The following is a 26,120-nucleotide window of genomic DNA, read 5'->3' as shown; positions in this document are numbered from 1 at the left end:
ATTGGGTACTGCAGCCAATATACCTAACGTAGACTGCACAGTTTATTATAGGAATGGAATCAATAACGGAATTGTTCCCAAGGCCCATTAAGAAGTTGTCTGTCTTCACATATCGGTGGATGAAGTTCTTAGAGTGCATGTATTCAATTTAACTAATCTAGATAAAGAGAAAAAAAAATCACTCAAGAGAGACTAGGCATACACTTTTTTCCTTATAAAAACACTAGCAACATTGTCTTAACGATAGAAGAGGTAATGAAACTTTTTATTGTAAAATGTAAGGGCATTAAAGAGAACATAATTTGATAGACAATACATAAACCTCTCCAGCTCTTTCCCCGTGTCTATTTTACATTTGTTTCCAAAAACATTCTTGGGCAAATTTCTTGTGTCTTTGAGCAGTGCAACAGATGGTTTGCAAACAGCGCAAGTCTGCTTTTTAAAAATCAATTAAGACTTTGTAATCACTTTAGATGGGGCACTTTGTATTTAAGAGAAACAAAATCAATTTTGAGTCTTTTCTTTAATGATACAGGCCTATTCACCTCTAAATTACAGAAACAACATATTTGGTTCTGATCTCTCAAGGAATTTTAATATTCCAACATACTGCACCATCAAGATCAACAAAGCAGTTTCCTACCACTTGGTCAGCGAGTAATAGGACTGTCTCGAGACTAAATTTCCTTGAACAAAAACTGAAGATATCTTCAAGACTCAGTCCAAACGGCTCCATCACCATTGCATCACAGTCCCCTTCAGCTCCATACCACTTAATTGTGGGAACGCCCACTGGAAAAAAAGAAACAGTTTATTCAGTATAACAATTTGATTTATATACAAATCTTCAAGGCTCCCAAGATGAATTCTAAGAGGGTCACAACTGTGAATGTCTGTACTCACAGTGAAGCTCAATATTTTATGCAACCTTCAGCCAAGGAAAAGGTGAAAAACTCACCATCACCGAACATTTCGTCATCTGTAAGCTGCCCATCCTTAACATAAAGGATTCCAAATTTCAAATTCACAGGTCCTTGAGAAATAAAACCAAATATTACAGGATAAACAGACAATCAAACAAAAGACCTAAAATAAATGTTTCCTCTAAGGACTTTTATATACAACATTTGTATACGTCCTACACACAGGAATATACACTTCAGACCAGCTCCATTACATGCTCAAGTAGCAGATACCTAATAATTTACTTTTGATCACAGATTATGAATTTTATGATATTACTAAGTTGGTCATCTATTAATAAGATATATTATGCTGGTGCTTAAAATTATTTTTGATCTCATATGTTGCACAGAAATACCACATTTTTTTACTGCAATAAGCAATTGATATCTAAGTTGTTATAAGTCACTAAGTAAGTGCTAGGAGTGATAAGTTTACATTTACCTCTTGCTCTTCAAGAACCAATAAATCCTGTAAACAAAACAATATCTTTAGCACACCAGTACTGAAGACAGCACAAAAACCCCTGTAACGTACTCTTATATTTGTTTAATTTCCAAGTAGCCAGTTCAACTGATAAAGATAGCTTCTTTTGTAACTGTAACCCTACTCATCATTATTATCCTGCTACCGAAAGAAACAAATCACTAGCATTTATACGTAACGACTTATTTTTCCAGAAAATAATAAAAAGCCATAACCAAACGAAAAAACGAAGTCACCTCCTACCTTTTGTATCTCAGGATGAAAAATTTCTCTCAGGCTCTTCCCAAATTTGTCAAGACTCACAGCACTGAAATGCAAGTGAAATACTGCTTTACAGGAGAGCAAGTATACATTTCAACATTAAACCGCTAACTGGCTATAGTTAGAACAGATTTCAAAAAGAATTGTTCAAAGAGCCTTGCTTACGTGGAATTTTTTGTGGAAGAGCCATTTATTTCCCACAATACTAACCTCTAAGACTTCCTAAACTTCTTTGGGATTTTAAAAACAGAAATAACTAGGACCCTGCACGGAGATCAGGTTTAAGTATTTACTTATAAAGCACAGAATTTTATTCCATCATCCTTCACTTTGGCTTTATGCATAACCATTGTGAGCATTTCAGGAAGATTCAATAACCTATTCTATTTCATAAGCTTCTCTTCTATCTCTTTGAAAATAATTCAAGGCATGTCAAATGAAAAATGAGCCGTTCAGCATCAAGTTCACACCCCAAAGATCCACAAGCAAGATCAACTGCCTCAATCAACAGAAATACCTAATTTATAGCATTCTTCCTAAGTCATGTTTCTACATGACTATTATTTTTTTGCCCATTTTTTCCCTAGCATTAATTTCTGGAGCTGCACAGCATGCCACGGAGTGCCAAATGCAGTCTGTCTGAGGCACACTGAGCTGACACGGAGGTCACATCTGATGCACCTTTCCATCATTGCTTATGCTAGGTCACCATGCAGACAGGATTTCCCGTAGTTCCCTCTGAAAGCAATTAAAATGCTAAAATTAATTTACAAAAAAGCAGGTTTATCGTGTAACTGAAATTCTTTGAGATAGTCGGTACCTAGACTCATGCGGGCTGTGAACAGGGTGAAATGGCAAAGGACTATCAACCAGGCCCAAGGGAAGGCTCAAAGGCTGTAAAAGCTAAAGACTAGCCAGGGAAGGGATTTTAGTCTAAGCCCAAGTGGGCAAAAGGAGATGACCTTAGTCCTGCTGCCTGCAGGTGTGTGGGAAAATCACCTTGAGGGGGTGGAATTCGAGAAAATCGTGTCCTAACAGAAGCCTAGTATTACGGAAAGCTTTTTTAGGGTAAAATACAGCTATGGCCTTCAGGATGGTTGGCATGCACAGAATCCGTATCACCACAGTTCCCTAAGCAACACCTCTTGGCAGCTCAGCGCACGTGGATAGCGGTGACGGAGGATGCGCTTAAGGCAAAAAGCCAAAAGCAAACCCCTCAAAGCCCAGAACCATTTTCAGGAACACAGGAGTTAAGCCTAAAATTGGTTGAAAGCTGCCTCCTACCTCTTCTCCCACCACCTTTCCCCCTTCAACATCAGCACATTTCCTTGTGATCCCTCTTCATAAAAAGATGGAGGCCTGTGGTATCAGCTTGGTACCGAAGCACCACGATGCACTTGCTGGCTACATGCTCTTTTAGAAGGCTGACAGCTTCTCCGCACACAACAGCCGAGGCTTCCAGTCTCTCTGGCCTTCCCATGCCCTGTGAAACGTGAGGAAGGCAAAGGCCGATAACATCTCGGGGGGTCAGGAAATACATACAAATACTTAAGTATTTGTCTATGCATACCTACATATTTATACACATGCACACAGAAGCTTAAGACTTGTGAAAATGAAAAATGTAATGCTTACCTCCATAAGGAACACAATCGGTAAAAACATTTCCCATGCAATACAGAACACTAACATGTCTGTCTTTAGTATGTATCTAGAAGGTGGTCTAACCAACCCAGACACTCTTAGCACCAAGAGGGAAATCCTTGTGACATAGAAGGAAGGCAAGGTTAATCGAAATCTTTGCTCTGCAATTCTGAATCACAAAACTTCAGGATTCCTAAGTTCAAGTTTCAAATCACACAAGCCTTTTCTGATTTGCTTTGCTTTGGATTCCAAGTTAGGGAACCACCAGTTGCTGGATTTTGCTCAGCATCATAGCTATTTGCTATTAACTTTTCTCCTTGAAGTGAACAATAAGGATAGAAGCAGAAAAATGAGCTGCTCCTCCTCTGCAACAGCCACTGACCAACCAGACTGCTGACTGCTAGGAGTTTGGGAAATCTTCATGAAGTTCTGTCTCACAGGTCTGAACATACCAATACTCACACATGTCCAAACATTCTACAGGAAAATGACTGTTACACAGCTACAACAATAGGTACAGTAGTTCTTACCAGAACCTCAACACTACATGGCAGTTTAACAAGACACATGAAAGATGCACTATCCAGTTCACTAGCAAAGTTCCTTCAGCAGACTTTACTTTCCAGCATTTGGATTCAGAGACCTCGTTTGAAAAGTGGCATATGACCCTTAATGACAGCAGACAGTCAAGGTTGGGTTGGGGGTTTCTTTGGTTTTGGTTTTTTTTTTTTTTGGAGGGGTGGGGGTTTAAGTCTTATCCAGCTGCTGGGTTTTGGATAATCCAACTCATATTACTAAGATGTGACATATTTCATAACTCTACCTGCTGCAGCAATGAATTGTGCTCCTTCTAGGACTGATTATTCCAACTTTCTGCTGTTCCTGATAGGGCTTTCCAGTGGCTGCTGCTCATTTTAAACATGGCTTCTGCTTCCAGGGTACTTTCTTGTATTAGATTACCTCAACATAACACACCTGCATTTTAGCTATTTCACTGCCTTCCTGTTAAGAACCAATGTAATTTTTTAACTGCTCTTTTGCCCTAGAAGGACTCCTCTGACCTTGTTTTACTGCACCTAGTGGCTGTCCTCCTAGGTGCTCCATGAAATCAGCCAGTACAAGAGATACTGTCACCTTCAAATGTCTGTACGTTCTAAGACACCTCAGTGCCTCCACTTTTCACTGAGCATTTTTACTCTCATTGAACTGTATGTTTTTGGAACCCACAGGCTGAGAATCAAGATAAAACTTTTCCCTTTCTCACCCTTTACACAAACGTCTTACCATTGCTTTTTCTGGCAGTCTTGAGACAGCAGGACAGCCTGATCACCCATCCAGAACAAACCCTCTTAACACAGAATAAACAGCTGTAAGGAACTAGGCGTACCTGCTATACCAGTGTTTATGATGCTGTCAGAGCAGGCACATCACCTGGAGGCAAAACCACCCTTTAATATTTTTACACATACGGAAAAAAGGAAGACTGGGTCAAAGGCCCCATTTTAAGTACCGAGTTGTTTTTTTAGGCCAAACCCTCTCCACATTTAGTCATTCTTGCCCAAGCTGCTAGTAGCCAGACTGAAGTACAACACACCTTTTATTTAGGACAGATAGAAAACCTCTTGTCATCATGGCTTCCCACATTATGTCAGGCCCCTTCAGAATCTTTCTCACTGAAGATCTCAGGGCATTTAAGAACCCTTAATGCAAGTTTATAGGTCTACAGAAGAGGAAGCTGAAGCACTGAAAAAGAAAGCCAGCAATGGCAGATAAACCTTCACATAAAACACATGCTGCGTATCGAACCAGTAACAACCTATACTAGTACCTTGAAGGGGCTAATTTCATGAACAGAACAAATGCTGAAACACAAGCCAGTTAAAGAAGCCTCTCATGTCTTTTCCCCAGCATGTGCTGAAATCCTTCCTTGCTATTGGGAAAAGAGAAGCACTGTCATGTGCATGGGACTGATTTCTCTGAAGTCCAAAGACTGCACAGTATCAGGCATTCCACAGGGGCAGGCAGCAAACAGCACACTCATTTTTTACAGTCTTTTTTTTCCCCACTGTGGGCTCCCCACAGTATTTCTTTTTACAAAAGCTTTTGCACAGCCCTGCTTACATCTCTTGGCTCACCCACCTCCTCTTGCTAATATTCTATTAATTACATCCAGATCCTAACAAGTGAACTTCTTCCCCAGTCACTGCTAGTTAGACTGCGCACTTCTCCAGAACTTGTATGTATGCGGATCTAGACAGAACATACATGCGCTCTGCAACTTACAGGAAGTATTCAGTGTCCATATAGATTGTCCAAAGACCATAGCACTTGAATAGATATATTTTACCTACAAATCCAGGTATCAGCAAGAAGAATTATATTGCATTTCACTGAAAGCAGAAGATAACAGAAGATTTGCCAAGCCTATATATTGATGTTGCAAAAGCAATACAAAGGAAGACCCCTAAGGGGGACTATTAATCTTCCTGTCTCTCTGGTCTGTTTCAAAAAGCTGGTTTACTGGCTCAGGGTTGAACCTTGTCGATCTCAAAGTCACCTCTCAGCTTTTGATACTGTCAAGAAGTTTTCCCAGCTAAAAATGCAGACTTTTGATTTTCTTTTCAGAGTGAATCCATGGTTGGTACTCTTTTTTTGCATCTTCAGGATGAAAGTGGGAGAAATGAGGTGAAGCCATGAAGGGGCGGGGAGGGGAACACGACTGGCCAGGAGCTAGATAGTGGTTGGGTGCCTTGCATTAAAAGCTAAATGAAAGGGCAATCCTGGAAGCTAGAAAGATGGTACTGCAGTCCAAGGAAACATCTGCAGAAAATAAGCAGTAAAACTTGTTCCCTGTATATAAGAAATCAATAATGCTATTGGACCAGGGATATCAGAAACGGCAGAAGGTACTTTCATACTGAAAACCATAATTACAATACAGCAGATCTTAGACAAGTGAAGAGCGCGCTGTATTTCACCTAGTGAATTCAGTCATTAAACATAATTAACAGCAGACATCTCATCCACTGCAGGAGGAGGTAAGAAATGTTTGGTCAACCCTACGTAACAATCCAGAAAAGGCAACTCAAAGGCAGCCTTGTAAGGATGTTTTTATATATACATGATACCTGAAGTCACTTAAGTAGGCTCATTTCCAGGGAAAAAATTAAAATGCAACCAGCAGAAGCTATGTGTAGGAGCTAGAAGCAAGTCAGGATTTGCTCAAAGCACGATTTAAACCTCCTACCTTCTAGCTCTGGGAAGGGGGAACAGTAGAGGTGGATGAGGAGTAAGGGAGGCGGTCATAAACCTTTTCATTCCTCCACAAGCATTCAGAGTGACATGAATGAGTTGCTCCCCACCAGTAATGCTGCAAAAGATGAAGAGCTGAGCAGGTGGGCTGCAGGATGGTCTTTTGAGTAGAGCAGTTCTTCACAGGAAACAACAACTGAGTTACTTCTGAGTCCAGCTCCAGGCAAAACTCCTTTTGCCAAGAGAGGCATTCCAAGTTAAGAGGAGGAATCTACAAGCTCTAGCATTCCTGTATGGGGCATGAGAGAAGTGTGCTCTTTGGTGCATGGCAAAATGGGGTGCTGTCATTTATCTCCTCATCAAGACTGTACTAAAAATAAAAGCTGAAAAGCCACCAGCTGGCTGCCCTGCACATGCCAGGCAGAAGGGCCAAGGGTCTTGCTCTTCCTTACTTTACAAATGCAGACCTCTAGCACAGGAGATGCTAAAAATCAAAGGGCATAGTTTAAACTGCCCCATATAATCGGCAGAGTTGGTGGGGAGAGGGTTAACACCTGGCTGTGAGGACAACATGAAAGCCAAAGAAGGGTCAGTCTTAGCAACATGCTGGTTCATTCCAAGTTCATTTGTGGAGTAAGCAGGTGGTATCCTTTTGGCTGCTCTTGATTTGACTTCCACCTGGCTTGGGATTCAGTCACTACAGAGTATATCAACACATACACCAGCTCTTGACACTAGACTTCCCACTCCTTGCCCCAGGTCTGAGGAAATCTTTGCAGAAAGATCTTGCACATGGATGGTTCTGCCCTGCTGCATCTAAAGGTTTGAAAAGTACGCACTTTATAATTTTTCCCATGTCCCAGCACACACATCTTTATGTGCTCCGCTGAACTCATTTTGTTCTGTGCTCAAGCAATTCAGTCAGAATAGGTCACAAGTTTGAGCAGTCTAGAAAAAAAGAGCAGGTGCAAAACACATGCATGCTACGAATTGTCTAGGCCACTACAAAAACAAAGGATATGAGCGACATCATCTCAGTTCTCCACATCCATGTGTCCGTCTACTCTCCTCCCTCACCCATGCTGGTGAATATTACCAGAGGTACCTGCAAGCCCTGTCAGTGATCTCCAGCAACGAAAAACACTTAAAGGTTCGAGCAGAAGAGGTATAGACTTCCAGCCCTTCCAAAGTGCTAAAAGATACCCCAACTGATCCAGAAGGGCCATTTTTCATATAAGCACACTTAAAAATGGGGCAGAGACTATCTTCTCGATTTTGAATAATAAAAAAAAAAATATAGAAGCAGCCAGAGTTGGCAACTGATCCTAGATCCTACTGCAGACTCTTATCGCTGGGTCATTTGTTCCTGTCTACTCTCATAGGAATGACAAGGCATACTCCTCTTTGCTGTCTTGGAACAAAACCTCATGGGAAGAACAAAGCTAAACACTTCTGACTGAGCAACTGAGACTTAAGATACACTTTGGCACTCAATAGGCAGATTACTTTCCATTTGTAAGCATCTACAACACCCAAACACCCCTACACTCATGCACTATGCAAGAATATGTACTAGCTGCTGACCAGATTGTAAAAAATGGCCGTTGCAGTTATAAAACAGGAACATAGCATTTCAAACAAGCCTAGACGCTCTACTGGGCTTGGCTTCTCTGACTGCAGCCCTGCTGGAGAACAGTTAGCCATGTCCTTGAATTTGCAACATGTTTTTCCCTGCCTTTCATAGGTACTGATGGGTATTTCACTGAGGCAGAATAGGTTGTGTTTCTTCCTTTAAAAGCAAAGGTTTTGATGGGATTTCCCCATCCCCTTCATCCCACTGGAGCTCCAGCAACAGCTCCAGCAACGGTTCTAACGAAAAACCAAGCTGGAGCTTTCCTTGGCCTCCACAGGGCCTGTCATCAGTAAAGAGCACCTGGAAGAGCATGTTGCAGTGGCTGAGTTCTCTCAGATCCTGGAGCTCCCCAGCAAAACAGATGCATGGGGAAAGGTCATGAAACACTTCCATACAAAGAGCTAGGGCTGAAGACACACCACAATGAACAACTTCTAGACAGGTGGGTTAGAAGGAATTAAAAAGTAATCCCACTCAAAGAATTTCCTCTTCCCTTTATGATGTTGTTTGCAACGGGCCAGCACCCTGGTTTTTAGAAAAGGCACCAAGGAGGTTGCAAGAGCACTCCCACACCTGGGGGACAGAGTCTGCTTTCCATGGAAAACCCAAGATCAGACAACCTGATAAACACAGGCTTCTATACTAACAAACTGACAGGCAGGACAAAAAGAACCTGGGACAAAGAGAAAAGGCATTTCAGTGCTTGGAACCAACACCCAGACATTTTGGACATTGCCCCTGTGGACATTTTGCTGGCACATTTGCATGCAGAAGCAGTGCTATACACACACACACACACAAATTCAGCATATATATATATGCGTACACAAACAGAAATACAAACTACACATTTATAAATTAACACAGACCACTGAAGGAGTCAGGCACCTGCTGTCAGTTCCCTCTGCCTCTCTCAAGGACTTCCAACAACACACTTCATTTCTCTTAGTTCCTGTTCCCTTGTAGAGGGATTTTTAAAGGACCGAGGACATATGTTGCCTTTGTCCGAGTTGGACAACCCAGGCCTGTTAGTTGAAGCTGCAGAGCAGCTTTAAATTGTCCTGGGAACAAGCAGTGGGAGAAGGAAAACAAGCTGTGCACAAACAAGAAGCCAGGTGCAGAGCAAGTCCTGGGAACCATGAAATCAACACACTCTCATCAGCACACTCTTATCAGGCACCTGCAGCATGCTCACTGATCAGTGACACGGACTCCCACGTGGCCCAGAGACTTTTATCCAATCACCTGTGTGTAAAGTCGGGTGAGCAGTCGGTTTAAGTTATAAATATGACCTGTTTGTTTAATAAAGCGAGCACGGCATTTAGCCATATTGGTGTGATTGTCGTGACTTGGCCGACTCTCCACGGGGGACCCTCTCAGTTCCCTCACAATTTGTCTTCTGTAACATTGACAAATATACGATATACATATGATATTATTAATATAGGCAAAGTACCACTTCTACCCCGAAAGAGCTTGCGTAATACCAGTATTGCATAATACCAGTATTGCATAACATAATTTTTACATTAAATAGTTCTTAGATGCTGTCAGCTAGCCACAATTTCTTAATAACCTTTACATTAAAAAAAAGTTACACCAAGTGTTATTGCACATTTAATGTACAGATAGACAGGTATCATCTGCAGCCAGAAAATTCAGCTACTACTTGTAGGCTGATATGACAGCAAAACCTGACTTCACTGCTGTGCACAGCGAAGCAGCAGCAAAGACCCCAGCTTGTGATTTGGAATGAAGCACCTAAGCACAGAGCTGCATGGCACTTGTGACCAAGTCTCATTCTCAAGTATTCGTGACCACAACATGCTTGGGAACAGCATGGCTTGCATTAGAGCACATCCAGAGACTCTACACCTGTGTCTGAACTGAAACATTTTATTCTATTAAACAATCTTATCCCAACTTCTACCCTCCTTGAGGGGGAACCACTTTTAGGGGAGGCTCTGCAACACTAAGGTTTGGAAAGCTTGGGGGCAGAGAAGTACTGAGGGGAGATGGCAGGAGCTGTGGGCTCTTACTATAATTCTGTGTGTTTTAAAATTGATTTTTCAGAGACAAACTATTTACCACGTAGAAGAAAAGCAGTTTTCTTCCTGCCTGTTCCCAAGGAACCCTCTGCATCTCATGTAACGCTCCTGCCTGTCATATTAGTTCACTGCCTGCCTTTCTGCCTCCATGCATTGCTGATCACTGGCGTATGCCTTCACTTACTGCATTTGCTACCCAGATCCTCTGACCTCTTTTACCACTTCTTAGTTGTGCAGACTGTCAGGGACGGGCCAGTGCATAATGTAAAGGCAGGGTTTGGGCTGCCACAAATGCAGGCTGGCTATTAAGGGGCACTGGCTCCACATCTGCAGGTGCTTACAGGTTGAAGCTGTGCCCAAACACAGTCCATGCACACCAGTTCTGGACACAAGCCCCTTAGTGCTCTGGCACCAGGAGCTGGGCACCCATGCTGTGACAGACTACTGCAAAGGGAACTTTCAGAAAGCCAGATTCCATGTAAGACATCTTCAGAAAAGTCCCCTCTTGACACACAGGTGTCATGTGCAGGAAAAAAAGAGGGCTAATCAACAAGGTCAGAAGCATTTCCTATAGGACATCTTCTACCAATACAACAGAGACCATTCCTTACTAGACCAATACTATTTGACAGTAGCCATTGATCACTGCAGTACATCTGTTTGGTAAGTGACATCTATCTTCAGCAGTAATTGACAGGCACCCTGACATGCCCTCCAGACAAATGCTAGCTCTCAAGAGGCTGTGACAGTCAAACCAAGAAAGCCAAAAAGTTTAAAAGAAAAGCCCTTGTGCTGTCACCCAGCTGCTGAATGGTATGGAAGAAGAGGGCTGCTGTTAGCTGGGGTTGTTATATTAAATATTATTGCATGGGTTGTGAATTTTTCAGGTTCAAGAGTGAGCCTGGAGTTAAGACCATCTAAAAGAAACAAATATTCTCAGGGCAGCTGCCTTGTGTTTATATCCCTGTTTCCATACAAGGGCTTCAAAGACCTAACTTGCAGGGAGGGAAATCAGGGCACCAGGAGGCAGCACAACTCACACAGGACCACGGAGCCAGTACAGAGTCCAGACAAGAATTCCTAGACTGTATTCCCCCAGGATATAAATGTGCACACATACACAGAGCAATTCACTTAAAACGTGTCTCCCAGGCCCTCATGTGGAACAAGCAAAACAAAAGAGAATTGTGACCACTTTGCAATGACAGATATAGCCAAAAGATGCCCAGTACACAGCCATGAAGGCAAAAGAAGAGGAAGAAGCTGGGAAATTCTGGCAACAGAAACTCGGTTTTGCAAAACAAATGAAACCCAAGGACAGCCACGGACTTGCCACATTGTGTGAGAGCAGCTGGTCCTGGATCTCACAGGCCTTTTCTCCCCTGCTATAAGGAAGCCCATGCTTCCATGTTTGTGGAAGTCTTGCTTTGTCACAGTACTATCAAAACTAGCTGGCTGCCACAAGACGTTTACCATCACATAGCAGGTTAACTTCAATAAGTAGTTCCCGCGCCTTGCCCCAGCACAGCCATCAATCCCCCACAAGGTTTCAAAAGCCCATCTGCTGTCCATGCTGTTTCTTCCTCCTCTTCAGGCCAGTCCACCCTGCTTCTTGCCTCTGCTGTGTCCACCTCCAGGCGCCCTTCTTCTCCCAGGACCTCTCCTTGTCTCTCCTAATCCGGGGCACTCACTCTCCTCCGTCTGCTTCTTCCGGGTCTCTCCATTGCTTTTTGACCGTGACCTCGGTACAGTGATTACTGTGAGTTCCTCAAGTTTTCCAGGAAAAGGATTCTCAAGGGTGACGGTTGGATTCCTTTCTTCTGAGCATCTGCTGCCACCTGGTGGCAAACACGGCAATGGCACCCAGGGCCTCCGGGGCACCCCCGGCAGAGGGACAGCCAGGGTTCTGGGGACAACCTGCAGCCTGGCCGGAGTCACTGGAGAGCCCAGGCAGTGGCCAGAGGAGGCAGCTCCTGGAAAGAGGGACCTGTCTCATGCTTATCTGCACAAGGAAAGACCTGGGTGACTCAGAGGCAGAAAGCTGCAGTAAACTATTAAATCACACTGAGGGCTGAAGTCAGGACAATTGTTTAGTTCAAGCCTACTCCCCTCACATCCCCTGGTCTCCCCTCCAGCTGTTGTCTCCTCTCATGCCAAAGTTCTTTCTGTTCCACACACAGCCCAGGTGGAAGAGGGAGTTTTTCCCTGCCCCAGAGCCAGGAAGCATTGTAAAGGCAGCTTTGCCAAGTCCCTGCAGTCCAGCTGGGCACAGGATTGCATGCCAGGGACATCAACCAACTGTTCATGTTTTCTTACTTGCAGTCTTGTAAATAAAAAAATTAGTCAGGCAAGAGCCCTGGGGGCCCAGCCAGAAACAGTCCAGTCCCCCATCATCTGCGAGCGTCTGCTCTACATGATTCAGAACTCAGTCTGACACATGCAAAAATACACGGGGCATTGCAGTTTGCAGGAATACTGCACAGCAATATGTTAGACCGTTGATAAAAAAAAGAAGCAGCCGCATACTTGGACACTCTGAGGACAGAGCTGAGACGCCTGAAAGCTCGTATTCTTCAGCCAAGAAGAAAAAGCTGGCCATCTTCTTAAGAGAAAGACCTTATCCACTGCAAAGGCTTAGACATAACAAGTAATAATAATGTAAGAAGCAAAACCCCAGATCTTCACTTTCCAGATGCTGTAGCAATGGCTCAGGTCACCATCTGTAGCATCACCATCTCAGAGCAAACACAACTGCAACATGACATACACTGTGCAAACAAGCTCTTCATCTTACAGAGATTTTATGTTTAGGTAGAATATAGGCCAGGTTGGATGGGGTTTTGAGCAACCTGGTCTGGTGGAAGGTGTTCCTGCCCGCGGCAGGAGGGTTAGAACCGGATGATCTTTAAGGTCCCCTTCCAATCCAATCCATTCCGTGATTCTATGAATATTGTAAGCATTGCTCTCAGTTACTCCGAATAAATCCAGCTGAACTCAACAGCATTCCTCCTACTTTAAGGTGGTGTAATCAGCTGCTCACGATGGACCACTTCAGAATAGATGCCTGTTGGTCAGGAGGGCTGGAGAAGAGCAATGGAGACTGAAGCACTGTCTTACAACCTCCTCCAAAGCATCAGCGCCACAGCATTAGGGGCCAGATCCACACCATGTAACTACAGGACTCAACTAGCAGAACAGAAGGTAACCCCAGCTGCCTAGGTTCAAATCACACCTGCAGTCATGACTACAATTATTAATTCTGTAGCCAAGGGTCTTCAAAACCCTTAAGTTCTCTTCCATCTATATTGCACAAATAGTAGAAATCCATCTGTTCAAAGCTCTTTTGAAAGAGCAAAACTATAATTTAGAGCAAGTCAGTCTCTTCATCTCTGTTTTATACACAGGGAGATCAAGGCACAGAACACCAGTACTGGCATCCGTGGTAGAATCGAGCAGCACCTAGACAGATTGTCAAAACCATTAGCCCAGGCCCTGTGGGACAGATGTATCTTTCAGTGGGCCATTAAATAATTTGTCACAAATGCCAAAATGCTGTATAGGAGAAATAAAAGCCTGGAGTGGCAGGGAGGATTATAGCAACTAAGATCCATTGGCACAGTAAGTTCAATTGCCGTCAACACCTGTCCGTGCCTATTAGCCTTTCGCTGTCAGTGAGTTTACCTTAAGAGTGAGGTTACCTCAAACTGAAGACCAAGTCAAAAGAAAATTAAGTACCATGCATATAAAGCACCACTCATAGGTGGTGCTGGCAGGAGACACACAGACAGAATTCACACTTTGATGCGGAATATGAAATATGTAAAGAAAAAGTTGTATTTTGCACTTTGCTGTGGCACCTCTTTACCTGCTTTCTGTTTTAACCAGACAGGAAGGGGGGCACAGTAAGAGAATTCCAAGTTGCCTTTGCCCAAGACTGTAATCTACAAGCAGATGTTATTTCACTGAAGTGACTCAGAAAATCCCTCCCTCCATCTCTGTCAGGGACTCTGTACCGAACTCCTTTACTCAACCCCCAATCCAAGTCAGGAGAGATTGTCCCAGTGCACAGGGAGGAGGAACACCAGGGGAGGTTCTATCCCACTTCTACCCAGCACACCTTGTCTTGTGTCCCACCATTAAGGCACCTTGGTTCTTTCTACCCTTTGTGCTCAAAAGCCCAAGCAATGGCCCCTACCCCCCTCAACTGCAACAAGTCTTGCACAATTTCTTTTTCCTCTCCTTTATGCTCGCTATTTCTCATTCCATCTGACATACTTGCTTAAAAAACAAATGTGGTCCTATCACCCCAGAGCAATACATTTCAAATAAGCATATAAAAGACCTTTTATTGACACGAATAAATTGATTGGGACCATTACTTTGTAGCTGCTTCCCACAGAAAAAGCCTCTTAAAGGCAGCCTGAGGCAAGGAAGCTACATTTACATTTAGATGAAGGCACTTCTGTCATAGCACCTCTCAACAGTTTCTGGCCCCAGGTATGGTTACCAGAAGAAATTAAAGTCAAGGAGCTTTGCTTTAAATAACACAGAAGGAAAAGAGGAAAAAAGAAATTATTTCTACAGTGTGTCTGCCAAGCACATCGTCATCTGGAATCGCATAAGCTGTAGCAAAGCAATGTCAGCAAGTGACAGTAGTACCATTACATCAGGGAGAAACAGCAAAGAGTTTATGTTTGGAAACAGATTTTTTTTTTTTCCAGTACAAACTGTGCTAAAATGCCCTGCTCTGTGTTTACCAAACAGTTACAGAAGTTTCTATAACCAGGCTATGAACAGTTCCCCTTACACACTGACAATGTGTAATTCAGGTTTTACCTCTAGCCTTTACTCAGTCCATTACAAAGTCTTCAAGACATCTGACAAATGAAATGCATGGTACATTGCTTCAGTAATGACAGAGTGTAAGTGCCTTGCAAAGGTACCTATTTTAACAGGGTTTTTTTCCCCAATAAGCACAGATCTGACAAGGATTTTCACTACCCTCTGCTTAGGCTCCATGTCCCCAGCCACCACAGAAGCATCAATGAACAATAACTGACCTGTGTTTTATGCTGCTGTCATTGAAATGCTTGTCTGCGCTAAAAATTTGTCCTGTTTAGCACTACACAAGTTACAAGAAAAAAGCTACAGATGCAAGTATAACCAACAGATGCAAGTATAACCAACAGATGCAAGTATAACCAACAGATGCAAGTATAACCAACAGATGCAAGTATAACCAACAGAATTATGTTTTGCTGTCTTACCTATTTTAAAAGGAGTAAATACCTTGCAGTCAGCCAGCTGGGGAAGAGAAGTATTTCCACCTCCCTAATCAACACCACCTACAGCAAAACAGCACAGACCAGGCTTTAATACAGCGATTTGATGAAGGACAGACTACAGACCTTCTAGGTCCAGCACATCTTCCTGTTGAGCCAAAAAAGCAGATCAAAAGGGGGCAAGAAACCAAAAAAAAACCCCCCCTCGTTAATAGTTTTGAACTAAAGATATGCCACATACTCCAAGAAAGGGTATACCTGGGGGATTATTTAAGCATTTTCATCTGATTTAGTCACTTACAGCTCAGTGCCACCCTAGGGACTGAAGTCCCCGCTCAGATTTTGAGTCTAAGGTCAACTCAGAACAAGTTGCAACCTATACAAATGCAGACAAAACTTCCCCATTTGCTGAGACAGTTGTAAAAAAAACCTCCCTGGCTGCTCCCCTGACAGCCTGCTTTCACCTGGAGTGTCCCATATGTCAGCACGGGATGGGCACATGATGACATGTTTAATTAAATGCTGTTTTATTACAAGTCATGAGACACTTCACAGTGGCTCTATGTCAACCCTAGCATTTTACAAACCATTTCAGTTTTCTGTCACAAGACACTTGCACACTTCAAACTGTGGCAGCAGTTGTAAACACACAACTGCTCATTCTGCAAAATCAGCCTCACATATGTTTTTCTCTTCTTGAAACATACATGGTGACACCAGGAGGCAAATGAAAATCACACTGGCACAAGGGCACAGTGTATTTTAGGGATTTGCATATGTATTTAAGTTAAACCCAAGAAACTTCCCAAAATGTATACTCCAGGAACTGCTGAAACACTTGACATTCTCCAGCCATCCTTCTGATATGCTCCTCAAGCTTGTCATCCTTCCTGACACGACAGCAAGAAAGGGAGTATTTCGCATCTCCCAGTACATATCTTTAGTGGCAATTTACCTATACAGTGCTAGTAAGTCCAAACTACGATCCTCCTTTACCTTCATGTTTCTCCCCCTTCAAATAACGGCTACAGGAACATCTGCAACATAAAAGACCTTGCTGCCAGATACAGTGGACTTGGTGCAGTTCTGTCCATTAGAGGACTGTGTGGAATCTTTCACAGGAAAAAAAAAAAAAGTGGCCCAGAGAATTATTATGCTTCAAAACAGACACTTTGAGTGTTGAACAATTCCCTCTGTTAATCCTCTCCCCCTCCTTCCAGTGAATTGTCACAGACACACTCCCTCAGTGACAAAGAAAACCCTCAGTATTATGAAGTGCTGAAGCTCAGTGGAGTTTCTTTGGCAAACTGGGTAGCGTGTTCCTTTACTCCTTTGCTACTGAGCATCCTCTTGTGCTTCTTAAAATACTGCTATTGATACCACTTTTATTTGCTACTACATAAAAAGCATTAAGCTGTGAAGGAACAGACTAAAGAAAAACCAAAAGAAGGATAAAACAGTGACAGATGACAATAAAACAGTCCAACCTAGAGGGAGAAAAAATCCACCATGAAGCTGTGATGGAGTGTTTTGAATGCACATGTTCAACCACGTTATCAGACCAAGAATAACAGATTCCTTGTAACTGCCTAGACTTTGTAATTAGGGTTCATTCAAACAAGCTGCAATGCCAGAGAAATCTCCATCTTACAGATCTGACTAACAGCCTGTTCCAGCAAAACTAAAGGCCCCAGGCAAAGTGAAATACAACTCCACTGACATCACACACAGCTATTTGTCAAGGCCAGTGCATCAATTTATTCATAATTTCTCTTCCACACACATGTCCCCCGGTGCAGGAAACTCAGCCTTGCAGCTGCAGTGGGAGACAGGAGTGCTTGTAAGCTAAGCAACAACTCTGTAGAGCATGCTTCTTTCTTGTGACATTGCCACAGGTAAAGGACATTGGACAAATATTAAAAAAGCTAACAAATAATGAAACTGAATTGCAACAGGATTCAGAAACTGGAAAGACCCAACAAAGTCATCCGGAGTAAAAGAATGGGTAACAAGATTGATTGCTTGAATCTTTTCTGGGTCTTTCACTTTAAGAACTGTACTTCTGAGTTACTCTAATTGTGCCTTGGTGTAAGGGAAAGCACATTACTTCATTAATATATAATAATCATTAATGTTATTCATGCATACATTGAAACTGAGCTTGATTTACTGCCCTACAATTTATATATTCTGACTTTCAAAAACTGAGAGATGTACAAGCAATGGAATTATCAAATCCTATCCTGGATGTGACTTCTACCTGCCAAATGTACTCCAGTCACCAAGTGCTATTTTTTATAGTGCCTTTTTCCCCTTCTGCAGAGCAATGCAATATTAGCCTAAAACTTCCCACTGCTCTTCCAACCAGAAGATGGATTTGAACAGTGTTTATTGGGAGGACTCATTTCTCTCATTTGCCAGACCCAGGGAAGATGTGCTTATGTTTTGTCAGAAACCTGTGCTGTGTCAATGGTACATCTGTCAGGTGCCACAGGCCACCATTCTTAGAATACAGGTTTGCAAAATATCCAAGAGTTTATGCAGATAAATAGTTTTCTTCCAGATTCCTTCACTTGTTTTGTCTTTATGGAGAGAATGGGAAAGAGGATGTGGATTAGTAACTGGGCAGGGAAGTACATTCTTTATATATACAGAAGTAGCTGAATTTTCATAGGCCAAGGTAGCACTTCTACACAGATGAACATTTGTGAAGAACAAAAAATAGCCTGGCTAAATTGTCCACTCAGGGTTTACCTTACGTTGCTTGTAACTTTTCCTCCAGTTTCACAAAGTCAACACCATGAGAAAAAATCAGGGTTAATTACCTTGCTTTAAAGTAAAAGAAGAATACAAGCAGAACAGTACTTTGCAAAGGGTGACTTGTACATGCAGGGCACCCAAAAGGGCTCTTCCCTCCAACATCAGACAAGAGTCCTTCTGATACACTTAGGATGAGAAACTACCCTGGAAAAAGACCCCAAACCAGCAAGTCTTTCTCAAGCTTACCTGTCATATAATAGAGCAAGGGATAAAAAACATCTGGGACCGTCAACACATGAGCAGATGACTGGGACACAGGGAAAAGAACCTGTCACAGCAACATGGACAGCACCTGAGCAGACAGAACAAGCCCCTGGGTTACAAGGGGCTTGGCTGCCTCAAGGACAAAAGGACAATTGCCAGGAGGAGCAGAGAGTGACCCAGCTCCTTTGGGGACCAAGGGACACTGCTGGGAGGGGCAGAGAAGCTGGCTCCCCTTGGGATCAGCGAACACTGCGAGGAAGAGCTGGGCGATGGAGTACCCCAAGGTCTGGGCCTCCCCCCACAACAGGCATGGCTGCTCTCAGAGAGAAAGCTCAGCCCCAAGACTCCACCCTCCCACCACCTTTCCGTCACCCTTTTTCCCGTCACAGCAGGGGAAAGGCTCTTACCTGCACACCACCATGCTGCCTGGCCTGAGGGACTCACTTGCAGCACCTTCTGGAACCTTCTGGGCCTGGCGTTCCCTGCACAGCGCTGCCCTGGGGAGCAGGCCCAGCCCCTCAGTGCCACAGCACGCTGGCCTGCCTGGCCCGCCCTCGCCACCCTAGCCTGACAGAGCCGCTTTAACATCTTCAGGGAACAAACCCAGCGCACAGGAACTTCTACAAAGAACAGAAATTTCACAAGAAGCAGAATCAAAGCTACCTCTTCCCATGTTCAAAGAAGAGAAAATAAAATTCCTGAACAAAACACCTGGCTTCACCTTCCCTCCTTGCACCTAAATGAATCTCAGTTGTAAAAAGCTATCTGTGGCCTAGATAGGACTGGAACCCTACTGCCTATGTTACTTTTCACAGCTGACACTAGAATGAAGTCTGGCAACACGCATGTAACAAAGCCATGCGACTGATGGCTTGCCAGCCTTTACCCTTGCAATGGCAAGGCATTGTTAACATAACACCACTACTGCAACAGGAACTATATTATTCAATTTATGCAGTAATATAAATCCTCTTCGGCCTTGTCCCTGGGATTCTTCATTTTAAGTCTGGAAACACAGAACCTGTAGCAAGAAAGGGAGGGCAACCGAAGTCCATTCGAGTTCTGTATTAAGCACAAGGAATTAAAAACCCCACAAAATAATTGTAAAAATACATACCATAGCGTATGTTCAAGCCAGCCTCAGAAAAAGCACTTTCAGAAGCTGTTTCCAGTAGATGAGACCTGACCTTCCCCTTATAAAATGCCACAGGGTACAAACAGAGCAGCCTGCTCAAATATGCAGCTCTAAACTCCCATGCAATTTGTCATGAAAACTTCTCCATCTGCTTCAAGCACACTCAAAGAACAGAGCACATTTCTCACTATACTCAGAGCACTACCTACCTCAAACTGGAGTCAAAATACCTATTTCTGAAAAATCACAGGTCAAAGTCAAAGCAGAACCAGATACAGAATGCAGCATTTCTGACTCCCTTTTCACCAAACATTTATTCTGTGAAGATACTCACCACCTCTCCCTGTGGCACCAACTGTTCCCTAAGTTTTGGAGAGGCCTATTATTATGAAATGCAAATATGGAACACTCAAACAGCTAGCTCACAGAAATACATTGTAATCCTCGATAGATGGAAGGCCAGGAGCCACTACAAATGTACACAGACATGTAACAATGCAGTATGAAAGCAGATTTTAGCTTTTCCACAGGCAATGAACAGATAATGAGTTATTGTGCATTGCCCTCTCTGTAATTATCATCCCTTTGGAATGCATTTCTGGCCAGCTCTGTATCATTGTGTGCAAGACAAACCTACTGGGCACAAAGTAACATCTCTTAGAAAATAAGATGCATGAAAAACTCAGCTACGGGTGTATATATACTATATATGGTCTATATAATGTACTATATGTAATTTCAAGCTAGCACTTCATGAGTCACCAGGCCTCATTCTCCCCTGCATGTATTCTGAATGCCTGTCGTGGTTTAACAATACCTTTGGTTCACAGGCAAATGTAACAAATGACAGCATGTAATCTTCCCTACTCTGTTGAAACTTGGGGAATTGTCCTCTCTGGTTTAGAAGCTCTCATCTTTCTACTCTTCTTTTGGCTACTCATTTCTGACGCAATGAGAGCTTATGCACACACCTCATTTTAACTACTTGTTTGCACCCCAGCAGATCAGTGGGTACAACATACTACCATTGTACACAGAAAGTCCCTGAAGTCATGAAAGCCAAAACATCCTTACACATTCATTCTCGTCAGTTTGATTGCTTAACTTAGGGAAAAATACGCCAAAGTTATGCAGTATGGCCTTGGAGCATAAAAGTGCCTCAGGGAGGCAGAATGTACTCTAGAACTGGACATGATGTTGGTTTTTGTGTACCGTACGTTAAAAATGAAATGACCTCAAAGAAAGAAAAAATAAATCCAAGACAGAGAAGACAGTTTTTAAAACAGACAAGATGGCCACGCAGACATTCCGTATCATCCCAGATGAAAATAACTTTTCCTACTAACAACAATCAACAGACACATTTTGTTTGCAGGCAAAACCTGGCTGCTGTAGTGTAGCTTGGTTTTATTTATGTCCACAAATATTTCAAAAAAATTACAAAATACTCAAATGGAGAGAACACAGAAGTCACGATTTCTGGGTTTCTACTCTGTTCACACTGTGTTATCCCATGGCAAACTACTCATATATACATTAAGCTTCAAGATATATATAAATGTAGCAGTCAGAATGTACACTCTGCTTTAACGGTGCAGTGAAACAAGCTCAACCATGACGACATAGAACAAGAGAGACATTTTAAAAACACTAAAGCAAAATATAAAAATAAACTTTCAAAACAGAAGAAAAGTAAGAGAGATTTCTTAAAGAAAATCAAAAGGTCTGGGGTGTTTTAACAGGGCATTGAACACCAAGATGGTTTCAAAGACCACTGCATGTAAAGTTGTAGTTAATCATCGGTCTAAACTGAACAAAATTCAGTGCTTATTTGCTGAATTATGAGAATAAAAAAAACCCCTCCCATGAATCATCAGAATGCGGGGGGTGGGGGGGCAGCAGAGAAAGAGATCAATTAATAGCTTTTGAACAGACCGCAAACTTCAGCTGAAAAAAGCCAAAAATTACAGAGAGGGGACCATGGGAGGCAATTAGCTTTTTTGTTTTCTTAAGAACTATAGATTAAAAAAAAAACACAAACCAGCAAAAGAGAAGGATCAGAAGAAATGGCTGAGGTGGCTGAACTCCCCCAAACTCCACATGGTAAACCAGGAGGGGAGGTTTTAACTTAAATGTGCCTGATTAGACCTTTAAACCGAGGCACTCTCTGCTGAGCAGACCAATTACCAGCTACTCCACCTTTAGCAGAAGTAGGTGATGTTACTCAGAAGAAAACCATTTCACCTGATCACTGCAAACAGCGACTGAAGGCATGGACTGAGAAAGACTATACCATCCTTGATTCTAGACTGACCTCATGGTTTCCAAATCTCAGAAACACTAGCTGTTCCTCCTAGCACCTTCACAGAGTTCAAATATAGCAGATGGAACTGATTAAACGCTATTGCAGTTCTTTAGCACTGAGAAATCTGGAACAGAGGACAGAAAAAAAAAGGGAGATCAACATCAGCTGAAACAGTCCTCCTCTCCCTCCTTTACATTTTTGCCTTAAGAGGACCTAGAATACCCCAATGCATATTTTCAATTGGTAAACTGATGTTACTGTCTGTCTGTAATCTTTGGGCACTGACACTGGTTTGAGATGCATGAGATGGATAAAGCACTGTGCATGCCATGCCTTCCATCTGAATGTGTGATTAACTACAAGTTTATCAAACATGGCTCAGTACAGTCCTATGACACAGCCATCACACTGAACAGTCTACAACAGCAGAGAGAGAGCACTCATGAGTTGAGATAACGGGGATGGGTGGGGGAGGGGAAGTTATGCACCAGCAGAAAAAATGGCCAACAGATTCAGATGTCCATTGGTTGCATCACCCTCTGCTCTGGCAAAGAAAACCCATGGCAAAACAGTGGGGAAAAAATTTTTCTGCCTAGACAGTGAACAGAGCTGTCTCCAAAAGAATGCTCACTTGCCTTCTGTGTATTCTTCTCCTTTTACCACCCACATGGGAAGTAGCCAACAGGAATTATTCTGCATAGACCTGTTGTGTTGCCAGTCAGTGAACGTTACTGTCCATATATCTGGTTAATCCCAAAGCAGTAAGTTCCTGAGATACAGAACACTTGTGGCAATTAAAATTTATGCTTACAAAAACCAAAACTAAAACAGTCAAAGAGAAACACAAAGAGAACTGGTCTTTTCAAAACAACTTTCAAGAACACTGAGTTGCCTAGCCCACTTTTATTAAGAACGTAGCAAACATAAGAGGCCAGAAAGAGTATATCCTCCAAAAATATGCACATGCATATAAAATTGTGGCTGTACTAGTTTGAGCCATGGAACATTTTTAAGAAGAGATTTTAGAACAGATTAGTTCTTTGAACTTTAGCCTAAAATCTAAAATGAACATCGTTAGATTAAGTTTCAAAAGGTAACAGGGAAGAAATGTATTATGGTCACACTGAAAATCAAGCCTTGAAGTAGGCATCAAAAGGGTAAGCTAGTTCCAAGGGACATCTGTACTGCTCAGAAACCCAACTCAACAGAAATCATCTGCAGAACTAAAAGATGTAACATGAACAAAAAAAACCCCAAACAACCAAAAAAACCAAGAACAGAAACAGTCATTTGCAATATTATCCCTGCAACTCCCTTTAATGCTTATTGTTGATATCAAACCAAATTTCAAGCTTTTACCCATTTGAAATTATTGATACCCATCATTCCCTTTAATTAAAGGGATAATTATATATATATATTTTATTAAAAAATCAACTCTGTATTCCATCAATACCAGGTAGGAATTCACAATTTGTGATGTTACTGAAAATCAAGTTAAACGTTTCTGGAATTTTGTTTTGTTTCTCCCCTCTACCCAAAAAAAGTTATTTACAGACTTAAAAAGCCATGCTGCAGAACAGAGCTCTCTTTAAAATTATGAAGATTTCCTACAATGTATTAAAATAAAAGTAGATTTTTATTATTATAGCACTTGGATTCAGAGCTAGTTATGTCACCTACTTGCAATCCTTGTGGGTTTTTTTGGTTTTTTGTTTTTTTTTTTGTTTGTTTTTTTTTTTTAGAATAGCTATAGATGCATTAAGAGTCTCTTCACGCACAATGACTTGTGTTGTGAACCTGATTCTAGCATCTACTCAAAAGAAACTAATAATAAAAAAAAAAAAACCCAAGATTGCAGGAAGTTCTCTGAATATTCCACACAGTCCTGTATTTTCAATAGGCTTCTGAATACGTTGTCATGCAGGGAGACCCACACCAGTCTTGAAAAATCTTCTCTACAAATGAACACTATGCTGATAAGTCTCTACTTGTTGTGTGGTTGTTTCTGTTTTAAATATATAAAGAAATATTTATAAGATAGCCTTTTCCTTTTGTAGCTCTTATTGTATGTAAAAATGTTCCACTCCTTCCCAAGGACTGGGGTTTCCATAGCCAGCATTACAAATAAATAATTTATTACAACTGTTTGTCGCCTTCTTTCTTCAGTCGACTGAAAGAGAAAGAAAACTCATTTTAACAAAGTGAATGTGGTGTCACAACACTTCACAGATTGCTTGCCTTCCTGCTAACCTCACCCGGGTGGTGCCCTGAAGGGAACAGAGGTTGCAACCCGGCTTGTGAGCTTTCAGCACAAAAACGAGAGCCATTGTAACAGCAGCGGTAACACTGTTGTGGGAGGAAGCAATGACCTTTTGCTCCTCTAGTGCTCATATGTGAGCACAATCACTACTGCCAGCTCATCAAGCTTTAGATTTATCTGCAGCTGCAAATACAACAGTCAGCTTCAGGCAAACTGTCTGCCCCACGGCACAACGCCAGCAGGCAATTTTGGATAGCAGAAGCAAGGACTGAAACATCTGAGTAAAGCAGTGCAAGGCACGTGTTTAATATACTGCTTCCTGTATAACCTTGCTACCCCACAGACGCGCAGAATGACCCTCGCCAGGTGCTGGCGGCTTTTTCTTCTTAGCAGACATACTGCTAGTGGTCATTGCAAAACAGAAACTAAGGTGGTGCCGCATAAGGTAGGCCAAGAAAAAAAAAACACCACCATGTAGTTCTGGGGAGAAGAATTCACATGATTCGTCTAGGCATTCCCAGCTGTTAATGCAGGATCCGTATTATTCACACGTTTCAACTTCCTATTGCCCTAGGTCAATTCTTAAGGTTTATTGTATTCCTCCTCTGTTCTCATTCATAAAGCCTTATCCACCCTCCTCCACTGTTCTCAAGAAGAGAGATAAGGAAGCAGCAACTGTAGTAACTACAACACCAAAAAGCCCAATCAGAAGTAATTCTGCAATGTAAGACTCAACCAGTCTACATCCTGTGCCAAAAATTTGGACCTAGCTTCTCTTCTGCCCTATCAACTATGCCCAAATCAGGTCTTAGTCCAGCTTCACCATCTTCCATAACTGCATCAGGACAGTAAGTCAGCACACAGTCAGAAACAGTACTTCAGAAGGAAAAAAAAAAAATGGAGTGTGGAGAAAGATGAAGAAAGCTGTAGCACTCCCATGTCTCTGAAAGCCATCATTGCATCTCTCACCTGTAATAATCTTCCTGACTTGGTAGATGGCCACCATGCATGTGAGGATGCCCATGCAACCACTGCTGCTCCATTGCCAGTCTTTGCAGCTCTGCTGACTGGGCATGCATGGCCTGCAGTTGATGGGCTGCTGACATAGGAGGTGGAATGGCACCAGGCAGATCTCGTGGATAAGGAGTACCTAAGAGACAGTGGCCCACTTTTAAACAGTTTGTTGTTTTTTTTTTTTTAAACAAACCAAGCAACCCTTAGCTGTAACAGAAGTTACAGCTCAATTCCACCAACTCCCCTCCCAAGAAATGCTAAGACCCAGAAGAAAAAATGACAGTTCAGATTAAGAGCCAACCTTCCTAAAGGACCGTAAAATGCTCTCACCAAAGACCGGATGTCGGAGCATTTCATGCTCATGAGGTGGCTGCCCTAGCAATGGGTTGGGGATGGTCCCAGGTGGGTAGGGAAAACGTGCCAAATGGGGTCCAGCTGCTAAAGGATCCACCAGCGGGTGAACAGGTCCTGCTGAACCTTTAAAAGAAGGAAAGAAAGCAAGCCATCAACTGCTTTGTGAAGCTTCCCTTGCTGCTGGGAGATCAAAAGTCCTGCTAGACTTGAGCTGGATCACCGTATGGCCAAACTGACATGTTAATTACCAGGAGCTTAACTCCAACCAATCTGAAACCCACTTTTCTATCTTCAAGAGACACCTGCTTACCAGTCTTAATTGTTAAAGCAACAACCCATGGTTTTTAATTTCTGCAAGAAAAAGAAATCCACCAAGCAACAGAGAAAAACACAGACAGTCAACATTTAGCAGATTTTTTTCAAGAACTCTTATGCCCCTTCACACACATAAAATTG

The 26,120-nt window shown here is 42.5% G+C and overlaps 1 protein-coding gene and 1 long non-coding RNA gene across 12 annotated transcripts in view; both read right to left on the bottom strand.

Annotated features, from left to right (window-relative positions):
* Positions 1-237: 237 nt before the first annotated feature.
* LOC129784130 (uncharacterized) lies at positions 238-18,991 on the bottom strand. 4 transcript variants are annotated; one of them, XR_008746501.1, is made up of 4 exons: positions 15,509-18,991; positions 9,109-15,432; positions 959-1,756; positions 238-792 (listed from the first exon to the last, which is right to left on the bottom strand). It is a non-coding gene; the product is annotated as an uncharacterized LOC129784130 (long non-coding RNA). The 4 variants fall into 4 exon arrangements; XR_008746502.1 differs by having other exon boundaries at positions 9,128-15,432; XR_008746500.1 differs by lacking the exons at positions 9,109-15,432; positions 15,509-18,991 and adding an exon at positions 2,995-9,098.
* Positions 18,992-21,091: 2,100 nt separating this feature from the next.
* Positions 21,092-26,120, bottom strand: part of RERE (arginine-glutamic acid dipeptide repeats) — a 254,066-nt gene continuing 249,037 nt past the window's right edge. For all 8 annotated transcript variants that reach the window (XM_055799961.1, XM_055799963.1, XM_055799956.1 and 5 more), the window contains 3 exons: positions 25,641-25,787; positions 25,266-25,446; positions 21,092-24,206 (listed from right to left, as the gene is read on the bottom strand). In XM_055799961.1, coding sequence (XP_055655936.1) covers positions 24,173-24,206; positions 25,266-25,446; positions 25,641-25,787 — 362 coding nt within the window. In that variant the 3' untranslated portion in view covers positions 21,092-24,172. The remainder of the gene's footprint in view (positions 24,207-25,265; positions 25,447-25,640; positions 25,788-26,120) is intronic.

The sequence above is a fragment of the Falco peregrinus genome, chromosome 3 (genome assembly GCF_023634155.1).
Source record: "Falco peregrinus isolate bFalPer1 chromosome 3, bFalPer1.pri, whole genome shotgun sequence".
NCBI lineage: Eukaryota > Metazoa > Chordata > Aves > Falconiformes > Falconidae > Falco > Falco peregrinus.
The sequence above is the reverse complement of the archived record's forward strand: the minus strand, read 5'-3'. Positions and strand labels throughout refer to the sequence as shown.